The sequence below is a fragment of the Cotesia typhae genome, unplaced genomic scaffold (genome assembly GCF_013202065.1).
Source record: "Cotesia typhae breed Kobodo isofemale line unplaced genomic scaffold, CoteBio_Ctyphae contig_23, whole genome shotgun sequence".
In the NCBI taxonomy this organism is placed as follows: Eukaryota; Metazoa; Arthropoda; class Insecta; order Hymenoptera; family Braconidae; genus Cotesia; species Cotesia typhae.
Window position 1 is genome coordinate 4,347,641 of NW_027423729.1, and position 12,607 is coordinate 4,360,247.

The 12,607-nt window shown below is 29.3% G+C and overlaps 1 protein-coding gene and 1 pseudogene across 5 annotated transcripts; one reads left to right on the forward strand and one right to left on the reverse strand.

Moving 5' to 3' along the window:
* Window positions 1–98: 98 nt before the first annotated feature.
* LOC141524816 (ubiquitin-conjugating enzyme E2 N) lies at window positions 99–3,012 on the reverse strand. 5 transcript variants are annotated; one of them, XM_074238914.1, is made up of 5 exons: window positions 2,923–3,012; window positions 2,701–2,833; window positions 2,522–2,622; window positions 1,699–1,958; window positions 99–1,501 (listed from the first exon to the last, which is right to left on the reverse strand). In XM_074238914.1, exons 4-5 carry the CDS (start codon window positions 1,941–1,943, stop codon window positions 1,291–1,293), a joined length of 456 nt encoding a protein of 151 aa, XP_074095015.1. In that variant the 5' UTR covers window positions 1,944–1,958; window positions 2,522–2,622; window positions 2,701–2,833; window positions 2,923–3,012; the 3' UTR covers window positions 99–1,290. The 5 variants fall into 5 exon arrangements, with proteins under 5 accessions (XP_074095015.1, XP_074095014.1, XP_074095016.1 ...); XM_074238913.1 differs by lacking the exon at window positions 2,923–3,012 and having other exon boundaries at window positions 2,701–2,852; XM_074238915.1 differs by lacking the exon at window positions 2,923–3,012 and having other exon boundaries at window positions 2,689–2,845.
* A 1,785-nt stretch (window positions 3,013–4,797) lies between these two features.
* LOC141524965 (ubiquitin-conjugating enzyme E2 N-like) lies at window positions 4,798–5,443 on the forward strand (annotated as a pseudogene).
* Window positions 5,444–12,607: the final 7,164 nt, after the last annotated feature.

Genomic DNA, 12,607 nt, shown 5'->3' on the forward strand with positions numbered 1-12,607 from the left:
TATTATTATTATTACTATTAATATTATTATTTTTTTTTCTTCAACTTTTATTTGCGACATATCGTTTCAAATGCAATAAACGAAAAAAGAAAACCACATTGTCGCGACTATACTTGATAATTATATTTTAATTAATTCTATGTACAATAAAAAGGACAGGAGGTGTGAAAGCACGGATTTATCACAAACCCGAAGAAAATAATTTAAATAGTATCCACACTGTTATTAAATTGAATTTTTTTACGACCTGGGTACATTATTATCAATAAGCATAGCTGTGTTTATTTTATATTTTTTCTTTTTCATTTAAATATCCTTAATACTGTACACCTGGAATATGGCCCGATGACCAAATGCATTCAATATCATTAATTTTATTCGTTTTTAATCCAGCCATCCTGATCGTGTGTAGTAAGATAAATTTTTATTTTTTGATACAAGACTAAAGACTCTTCATCCAATAATCCAATTACTTTATCAATTGTTGCTGATTTTAATATTATTATTTTTATTATTATTATTATTATAGTAATTAATATTTATTGTTTCATTTCTTTAGTCATTATTTTAAATATAAGCATAATAGTATTTTATTTGTTCAAATAAAAAACGTGCTTCAGAGTGCTTCTTTAAACTTAAAAGAAAACACGTGTAAGCATTTATATAATTGTTATTATTTTTGTTTTATCTTTTCAACTTATACTTGAATTTAATTGCTAAAAAATTTTTGATATTAAATTAAACATGAAAGAAAGAAAAAAATATATTGATAAAAATTTATACCAAAACATTTGATACATTGCACAACAATGTAAATTGATAAATAAAAATAATGTATCAACTTGTACTGCATGGGATAATTTTTGTTTATAAAAAAAAAAACTAATAAATTTTTAATTCCGGTTGCTTAATAAATTTAAATCTAAACTAGCAAAAAATAGGGCATTTGACGAAAACAACAAACGATTATTTTTAAAAATTTTGTTGCAAAATCATCACTTGTTGCCTTTAAAGTACAGCCTTAAATATATATTAGATTATTTGTTACTTCAGCTTCTGTTGGATTTGTTTTATTACATAATGCATTGTTTATTGTTTTAATTCTTTGTCTTAAAAAATTTATCTTTATTTGCATAGCAAAATAGTGGACACGGGTGGTGAGTATGGTAGAAGAACAATGTGCCAGGTTAATTGCAATTTTAAGTCGCTGATAATTGTCGAACTTGCTGAGGATGACAATAACAACAGAAACAACATGTTGGATGCTGGATAATAACGACAAAGCTGAGATCAGTTGTCCATTGCGTATCTACGGGTCCACTCTTTGGCATTTCGAATTGCTTCGCTTTCATTTACCTTCCATAATTCAGCAACATCGTTAGCTAGTGGATCATCAGGATTTGGTGCACTCAACAGTGCTTGTATGGAAAGCAAAACTGTTCTTATCTGTAGAGCTGGACTCCATTTGTCTTTCAGTATGTCTAAGCAAATTCTTCCAAGCCTAAAAAAAAAAATATATTTTTAAATATTTAATGTTTATACTCCACTTATAAATTTATTTTTACGCCTCTTATAATTTATTAATTTTATTTACAGCGATAAGAATTTATTACGAAAACAAATTAACTTGTCAGTATATTTTTATTTTATAATCTTAACAGTATTCATTTATAATATTTATTTTGTAATTTTAATTACCTGTCAATATTCGGATGATAAATTTTAGTAATAAACCTAACTTTAGGTGCGCTCATTGGATAATCTTCTGGTAAAAACAATTCTAGTTTAAACAGACCACCTTCAAAGGGTGAATCCTCGGGCCCGGTGACAATAACATGGAAATACCGCGCATTAGTTTCATCTGGCACTGCACTGATGCCAGGAACAGGCTCCTGCATCAATCTCTGTGTTTCTTTGATGATCCTTCTCGGCAACGATGCCATGTTTACTGTTTAATTCTATAAAAGGTAAAATAATTACTTAAAAAAAGGAATTATCATTCTTAACCTCATAAGTCATAACAGTACTCAGTACTCTTTCTCGGTCTCTAACTAAACAGTACATGACTTTCATGCAAATTAATCAATGTAGCGTTAAGTAACATTGAAATACATATTTAGTTTTTTAACAAATAAAATTTTTGTAAAATAATCCATTAAAAAAAGCCAATGTTATCATGATTATAAATTTTTTAATGGAGATCATGACCTCCAATGCCAAAAGAAAAAAATATTTAGTTTTTCTCGGCATATAATTTTAAAAACCAAGTTACGAGTTTGCATGACAGATTATTTTTTACGGCTGGTGTTTTTTTTTTTTTTTTTTTTTTTTTTAAATTATAAAATCGCAATTGATATTATTATTGATACCAAAAATAAGAGAATGAAAAAAATGCTAGCGAGACGCCGATGACTATAAAAGCGGCATAAAAAACCGGAAGAGTTATTGTAGCTGAAGTATAAAATAAAAATAATAAAATATGTATTATTTAGCAAAATAAAATTACTTGAACGGTGCATACCTCTCTTACGATAAATAATGCCCGCGTTGAACCCGGGTTACAAGTTGCTGGGACGGGTATTATATTATTTATTAAAATAGATTTAAGTATCCAAGTATAAACTGAAAAAAATAAATTTTTCAATCAGTATACGACACAACACGACGATGGTGGTGATATTGGTTTACTAGTGGTATTACGGGTATTACGGATGATGTTGAATGTTGATGATGGTGATTGTGTAGTTACTCCTCACTTGTACCTGTATAGCACAGTATTTTTCTTTCTTTCAGTTTCAGGTTCAGTCGTTTCGTCTCGTCTTCTTTCTCACTCCTAGAAACTTCCAAAAACGTAATGAATATGTGTCCAATACAACTAAACACAAGCAAATGTACAAGTGCTGTAATACTAAATATACTTACTTACACAAAAGAGACAACAAGATATTACTTTTTAATTACGGACAATGACAAGAGATTTTTAATGTGGCGGGCGTTTTTGAAATTATATTTACTCCAATAAAATTCACTATTTCAGGCTTTTATTTTATGAAAAAATTTTTAAATAATTGCTGACGGCAAATTTATTTGCTTAAATCCAATTATTTAATTAAATTTTGTTTTAAGAAATATGAGTAACGAGTAATGAGTGCGATGCACTCTCGTATTACATCCTCTCGATGGCGCTGACGTCTTATTTTGTTTTTTATTATTATCAATAATACTGAAGTCGGCAGTCAGCTGTTAATTTTAAAAATTTTTTTAATAAATCAATTACAATAAAAAAATACTTCTAAAAATTTTCACTTGTAATTTTTATTCATTTTTGCATGTGAAACTTGTTAATTTAATTTTTTTTACAATTATTTAATTGCTATAAATATCTAAAAAAAATTTTTATATCTGTCAACTTCAGTGTCATTTATTATCATTATTTTTTATTCCAAGTTTATTGCTGTTGTCATGTTGCTTTGATGGTTTATCAATGGATTAATGGAAGGACTGCTTAATTCAGTATTATTGTCAGTACACAATAAACAAACAATAAGAACGTCAGCGCATATCGAGATCTGATAACTGACAGAGTGCATCGCACTCATTACTCGTTACTCATATTTCTTAAAACAAAATTTAATTAAATAATTGGATTTGCTAAATATTTGCCGTCATGCAATTTAAAAATTTTTTCATAAAATAAAAGCCGCAATGAGTGAATTTATTACGGGTAAACTATAATTTCAAAACGCCCGCCATCATTAAAAATCTCTTGTCGACCAACCGTAATTAAAAAGTAATATCTTGTTGTCTCTTTTTGTGTAAGCAAGCTATATTTAGTATTACAGCACTTGTACATTTGCTTGTGTTTAGACATCATTGGACACACTTTCATTACGTTTTTGGAAGTTTGTGAGTGAGAAAGAAGAGCGAGATTGAACGACTGAACACTGGAAACTGAAAGAAAGAAAATCCGTGCTATACAGGTACGAAGTGAGGAAGCAACTACGCAATCACCATCATCAACAGCAACACTTCATCGCGGCTGCCCGTAATACGCACTATAAACCAATATCACCACCATCGTCGTGTTGTGTCATATACTGATTGAAAAATCATATTTTCAGTTTATACTTGGATACTTAAATCTATTTTAATAAATAATATAATACCCGTCCCAGCAACTTATTAACCCGGGTTCAACGTGGGCATTATTTATCGTAAGAGAGGCATGCACCGTTCAGTAATTTTATTTTCCCAACAAATGTATCACATATTTTATGTATTTTTATTTTGCTACTTCAGCTACAATAACTCTTCCGGTTTTTTATGCCGCTTTTATAGTCATCGGCGTCTCGCTAGCATTTTTTTCATTCTCTTATTTTTGGTATCACTAATAATTCATAATTGCAATTTTATAATTAAAAAAGAAACACCAGCTCGTAAAATAGTAATCTGTCATGCTAAACTTCGTAACTTGGTTTTTAAAATTACATGTGAAAAGAAACTAAATATTTTTTTCTTTGGCATTGAACGTCATGATTCTCATTAAAAAATTTATAATCATAATAACATTAACACTTTAGTTAATGGATTTTACAAAAATTTTATTTTGTTAAAAAACTAAATATGTATGATAATGTTACCTTAACGCTACATTCCGATTAATGTGCATGAAAGTCATGTGCTGTTTGAATTAGAGACCGAGAAAAGAAGTAACAGTACTGTTATGACTTATGAGGTTAAGAATGATAATTCCTTTTTTAAGCCATTATTTTACACTTTAGAATTAAACGCGTAAACATGGCATCGTTGCCGAAGGATCATCAAAGGAAACACAGATTGATGCAGGAGCTATCCGTTCCTGGCTCAGTGCAATGCCAGGCTAATGCGCGACTATTTCCATGTTATTGTCACCGGGCCCGAGGATTCACCGCTTTGAAGGTGGTCTGAATCCAGAATTGTGTTTTACCAGAAGATTATCCAATGAGCGCACCTAAAGACCAGGTTTATTACTAAAATTTATCATCGAATATTGACAGGTAATTAAATTACAAGGAAATAATATTATAAATGAATACTGTTAAGATTATAAAATAAAAATATACTGGACAAGTTAATGACTGTTTTCTGTCGACTAAATTCTTTCAACTAAATAAAAATTAATAAATTATGAAGAGGCGTAAAAAAATAAATTTATAAATTGAGTATAAACATGTAAAATATTTAAAAATATATTTTTTTGAAGAATTTAACTTAGACCTACTGGAAAGACAAATGAGTCCAGCTCTCTGAGCCGATAAGAACAGTTTTGCTTTCCATACAAGCACTGTTGAGTGCACAAATCCTGATGATCCAATTAGCTAACGATGTTGAATTATGGAAGGTAAATGAAAGCGAAGCAATTCCGAAATGCCAAAGAGGACCCAGATACGCAATGGACAACTGATACTCATTTATCGTTGATTATCCAGCATCCAATATGTTGTTTCTGTTTTATTGTCATCCTCAGCAAGTTCGACGATTATCAGCGACTTAAAAATTGCAATTAATGCACATTGTCTTAACTCACCACTCCGTGTCCCTTATTTTGCTATGCAAATAAAGATATTTTTAAGACAAAGAAGTAAAAACAATAAACAATGCATTATAATAAAACAATCCAACAGAAGCTGAAGTAACAATAATAACTAATATATATTTAAGGCTGTACTTTAAAGGCGGCAAGTGTGACTGCAACAAAATTTTTTAAAAAGTAATCGTTTGTTGTTATCGTCAAAATGCTCAATTTAGATTTAAATTTGATAGCAACCGGAATTAAAAATTTGTTAGTTTTTTTTTATGAAGCAAGGTATTATCCCATGTAGTACGGCTGGATACATTATTTTTATTTATCAATTTTACATTGTTGTGCAAATCAAATAAATGTACTGGTATAAATTTATCAATATATTTTTCTTCTTTCATGTTTAATTTAATATCAAAAATTTTTTAGCAACATAATGCATTCAAATGTATAAGATTGAAAAGATAAAACACAAAATAATAACAATATATATCAAATACACGTGTTTACTTTTTGCATTTAAAGAAGACTCTGAAGCACGTTTTATTTGAACAAATAAAATACTATTATTATACGTATTTAAAATAATGACTAAAGAAATGAACAATAAATATTAATTACTATAATAATAATAATAATAAAATAATAATATTAAAATCAGCAACAATTGATAAAGTAATTGGACATTATTGAATGAAAGTCTTTAGTCTTGTATCAAAAATAAAAGTTTATCTTTTACATAATGATCAGGAATGGCTGGATTGAAAAGCGAAATTAATGATATTGAATGCATTTAATCATCCAATATTCAGTCTGTACAGTATTAAGGACTATTTAAATGAAAAAAGAAAAAATATAAAATAAACACAGCCATGCTTATTGGAAAATAATGCGGAAACCCAGGTCAAATTCAATTTAATCAGTGTGGATATCATTTATTTGAATTATTCTTCGGGTTTACAACTGATCTTTCATTAATCTCCCTGTCCTTTTTATTGTACATAGAATGTAATTAAAATATAATTATCAAAGTATAATCGCGACAATGTGGTTTTCACACAAATTTATTACATTTGCTTTATTATCATCTGCAAATAAAAAAGCTGAAGAAAAAAATAATAATATTAATAGTAATAATAATATAATAATAATAATAACCATTTGATCGGTTGCTTGTCGGAATAAGATAAGACGACGTTTTGCATTTATCTGAAATACGCTGCTCGACGTCTGATGAATTGATTGATTGTTGAGCTGTTGCTTTGCAAGCTATATGCCAAACTCATCGTTACTCCTAGTAAACAAAGTAATTAATCAAAATAATAAAAGGAACATATAGGTAATAAACAATTACAACAATTATAACGGGCTTGAAGTCAAAATAATAAGTGGTAAAAAAATTCATAAATTTTTTAGTGATTTTTTTTTTTTGAAACTGAAAACCCATTTCTGTGAATTCTAGTATAATAACAATTATTACCACTATACACATTCAATAGCTCACTGATAATTTATTAACTTATAATTATACCATCGAATTGATAAAATAGTCGTGATAATTTTTTTTTAATTTTTATTTTAATTAATTAATTTATTATTTATTTTCATTTTGTAGCGTGCTTTTGCACGACTTTTCAACTACAACGCAACTATATTTTCATGGTAATAAGATAATTATGAAATTAACGCGCGGGCTAACTTCAATTATTATAATCATTTCAATTCTGTTTACTGAATTATTATTTAGTTTTGTTTTTATTATTTTACCTCTTAATACATAACATGCCACTGGAAATTCATTTGGATAATTAATAATTATTCACTCACCCAAATGAATTTTTTACAATTACTTAACTTACGCATTAAAATTATTCGTGACTGATTTTTTTTTTTTTGAAACAACTTTACATAAATATTTAATTCAAGTACAAATATTGCATTTTATTATTTATTATGCATCTTTTTTTTTATTTTAATTGATTTATTTCAATTTTTTCGCATCAATTACTTGCTTTATATAGAAATTATTAACAGTGACAATGTATCATTATCATTATTATTTAATTATTATTATTATTATTATTATTATTATTATTATTATTATTATTATTATTAATAATTTATATTCTGTCATTCTAAAAATAAATGGAGAGGTGAATGCCCGTAAGTCTAAAACACTGCTTAAACACCGATGATTCATCCTGCCACCATTCAACATGATGTCGTAAAAAAATTCTTTTACATATATATCTCTGCTTCTTTCATTAATTTACTTTATTTATTCATTTTAGTCTTTACTAATGATCATTAATATTATAAATTAATAATATAGATTTATTATGTATTATTATTAACTTTATATATTTCACCTAAAAATTAGATAAAGAGATGAGCACTGTAATAAGTTATGCGTATACTATGACTTGTGTCAGAATTAAATTAAAAAATACAAATTGATAAAGAAAGAAATAATAAAAGGTAATAATTAATATTAAACTTTGCAAACATACAAAAAGATACTTAAAAAAAATATAACAGTATGGATGACTCAGCTCACACCATTTTTTTCTTTTTTGTTACATGTATTATTTTTATATTCGCTATGTGCGATGCAATCAGAAGTTATTAAGCAATTAACAATCTCGATAACGCAAGGTCTATTGTTAATCGTTATTTTATTTATCAATATGCATTAGTATGGCAAAATTCACGATGTCTAATTAATAAAACGCGTCGGTTATCAGTCAGGGTGGCTTGTTAATGGCTTATTGAGTATTATATTTTTACGCTTTCAAACCCATAACATATGTATTTTGCCCCATTTTACTCCGGTCTTTTCATTAATGACTAGATTATTTTTTTTTTTTTCAGCCACCCACCTACTATGTAACATCTTCGTTTGTTATTTTATTTTTTATTATCCCCATATCCCATATATACCGTTCAACCAGCGCTCGTACATATATGGTTAAGTATCATGCCAAGTTGACTTCCGATTTTAAGCACATAAATATATATACTCATATATATTCATGTCTATAATACATATTGCGTATAATCGTACAACCACTTAAGCTTTCACGTATTTTAACGATGATTAATCGACGATCATGTGCTCACTGAAATTTAATTTTAAATCAATCGCGAACCATCTTACTAAGCTTGCACCACTAACAACTAAATGTATATATATATATATAATATATGTATATATATATACATATAGCTATATATATATTATATATATGTATATATATATATGTATACATATATATATATATATATGTAGCCCGACTGTGTTTATAGACACAAGTCTCGATTGAACTAAAAAGTAGAATTTGTAAATTTTTGCGTTATAATTATGAAATTATTTGATACTGTTAATTTATATATATTTTCTCCCGTTTTATTTTGTTTTTAGATAAGGCATAAATTGCATGTTATCAATCATTATAACAATATACATAATTTTTATTTATTTGTTTCGACCTGCTGTTGCGATCAAACTTTGTGCTGTGTGCATTCCTGTATTTCCCGTCTTCGCTGGCGATATTAGTATTGGCCGGTATTATTTTTATTAATATTATTAATGTTAATATTTGTGTGAACTCTCGAAATGAACGTCGCGCCGATGACTCAATTTCTTGTGATCGTGAGAGGCTTGTCTTCTTTTATGTCTTTGTTTTTTTCACCTAAATCATATTATGAAGCTACTTTCAATAAATAAATCGGAGCTTGTCTCTTTAATTCAGCGCTGAGCTTTCAAATATTCTTAATTACATTATATCAGCTCAAAAGAACGTACTGGTCATGACTTAAATTGTTCATGAAAACTCCCAATTCGCCGGATAACTGATTAATTTTTTTATATCGAAGCATGATGTATTATCAATAATATTCATGCTGTTTATATATAACATCATCTATGATGATCATTATAAGTATATATTAAAGATTAAGCAAACGTGGCATTTATTCCGCTTTCTTATTTTCGACTTTCGCTAAGCCATTTCGCTTTCTTCGCTTTATAACGCCAGTCGCTATATTTCAATTTATGATTCTGTAATGTTTTTATAATATTTTTTTTATTAACTGATACAAAGTGTTCGACACAGAACTGCAAGGTGATTCTCTGCGTTCGGCAAACTTTACGAGTGATGAATATAGAATATACGTGAGACAACGATATGGCTTCAGCAATCTTTTGCACTGCAACAAATCGTCAACTGAAGAATTACTATCTTCCATAGCCTTTTGTTATTATTATCATTAGATTTTTATTCATGCAGATGTTTAGCCTAATCTATATAATAGACATCTTTCTTTGTATACACTGGTACAACCCATGGGCCTCAGAGCATAAGATTGACAGGCATCGTCTTCATGGTATCTCTAAGTCATTTAATCAAATACATAATATTGTTTGAAGTCTTTATTTGAACAGGTAAATGAAGACTTAAAACTTTGCTTACGTATTGAAATCATTTTTAAATTAGCTGAAAAAAGACTCTTCTTTATCGTCCAATATTTTGATTGCAAGCATCGTTTAACCTAACCGCTCGTACGAATAGATAGCTCGATCGATCACTACCAGATTTTAACTGCATATTCTGTGTAATTCGATGACGACAGACATGCTGTTGTTGATCTCGGATCCGACTTACTGTATGCTTATCGCGTGCTCGAAACCATTTCTTTTTTCTTCGAATTACTGTGTCCGCCTGTGTGTTAAGCATATTATTAAAATTTTGCAAACACTGTGCGGTAGTTTCACTTCCGGAAACTACAGGCAGTCTCTATTACTGTCCTTTAATCACGGTAAACATGATACTAAATGAGCAATTTTTACATAATGTTATGTAGAATGTTAGTTCTTAATCGTCGTGACAAGTGACTGGTTTCCCAGCGAACCAGCCAAGATTAACGATTGGTATCTGATGGCTGACTTTCTGATTGTGTCTCAATGACACACGCCACCTCTCTCAGCAATTCACCCTCAGCCTTACATAGTATCCATTTTTGTACACGTAAATCTGGTGATACTTAGTAACAACGATCTTCACTTCCAGGCTACCGGAAGCGTAACAACCGTTCAAGCTTAACCACCTGTCGTTTTTAAATTTTTAATGTAGTATGGCACGTTGATAATCGCAATCTGATGATATCAGACAATAACGATTGTCTGATCTGTCTGGCCCGAACTACAACGTGCGGCTATATTTGCTATTCCCTAAGGTATCGAGCCCCATCAGTTCTGCAATCACCACGCCCCAGAATTTCTGTCACCTTTGATCTATACCTGGAATGCTATCGCACATTGATTAAAACTACCATCTCTCCGTGCAACATTAAGCATTTATTTTAAGCATAACACAGCATCGCTTGTCTGGTGGCGCAAACGGCATAACATATGCGGCTCATCGCCAGGCGCTCTCTCCTGGGAAGTTTAGAATACCGACCAATCATTGCTCAACAACTGTGATCTCGATGCCATTAAACTTCAATTCATATAAGCGGCGCAGTGCTTGTCCATGCTCAGGCGAGCAAATGAAGCTTCTCTTCTGAAACACATGGCAAATCGCTCTTCTGGCATTCTTATCTTTGGAGCTCTTCCATCATGAGTACATAGTTCGTCTTCAGGGCATCGGCGCTTCCAAGTCTCCGATGTCACAGTATAGATCTAGTTCTCGTCAGTATGGTCCGCTCGATATCTCGCCAAGATCTGTGTTGCTGCATTATTTTCCGTCGATAATTGGTACTTCCCTGCACTCGGTTGAACAGTTCTATGCTGCTATTAGTACCAAATGCTCGTTAAATGTCAATAAATATACATTGTATTTAATAATAAACTGGTCCATGTTGACTATATTACTTTCACCAATGCTAGAACGGTAGCATGTGCATATAATAGTAGTTAGATGATTTGCTTTCAGTTTGTTCATTTAGTGGTGAATTATGTTATTTCATTATGTTATAAAATGATTATGTAAATTTAAATGATATGAGCCCCAATTAAATGATTATATTACTACTATTAAAAGGTAGTAATGAAATAAACAAATTAGACGTAATTTACAGAATAATAAGTAGAGAACGATGAACTCGATCTTGATAGTTACAAGCCGTTACTATTCTGTTACATGGAAACCACCGGAACTGCGTATCAAAGCAAAGTGTAACCTACATATATATTTATGTTTTCATTTATTCCTATTTTATCGTTTATATATACATATATATAAAGGTGTACCTTTACATGCTAAGTACATGCATATTTATTAACGCATCCTGTATATATGTATGTAATGATGTTGTATTTCTACTTATATGATTACTTTAGCACTGCCATCAATATAAATAATTACCATAATAACATGTTAAAACAGTACTCGATTTTACAATGCAAATACTATTAATAATAATAGTAACAATAATAGTTAAAATATAAATAATGTACAAGAATAATAAAAGCATTCACTTCTGTATCAAGCAGCGAACAAATTCGCTTTCCTATCACCAGCCGCTCATTTATCAGCCGTTTGACGCATCATAACATTATATAAAAAAAATGAAAATAATAAAATTATCCAAACCGGCAACTTCGAGTATTACACACATGAACTCGGTTGCAGCTAAGCGTCATTTATGAAATTTATTATTAAATCTACACACTACAATATTTGGTAATGTAATATTGTTCGATTTAATTAAAGCAATATTAAGTAATTTTAAATTAATCTTTCAATTTAGTCAAATCGGGTAACATCAACATTATTACATTTTTAATAAAATTTACATTTTTAAATTCTGCTATGCTATTTTTTTTTTCGGCAATTTGTTCTTCGATTTGATTTTGATTTAACAGTTAAATTTTAACCATAAATCTTACAGTAAGCTCATTGGATTTGTCAATAAAATTTCGGAATTTAAAATTTTAGATGAAAAATTATGGTAATGTCAATGAAGAAAGATCAACATGCTAACTAATCGAAATAAAACTAAACAAATAATTAATTAAATAAATAAATATCTTATAAATAACACAAA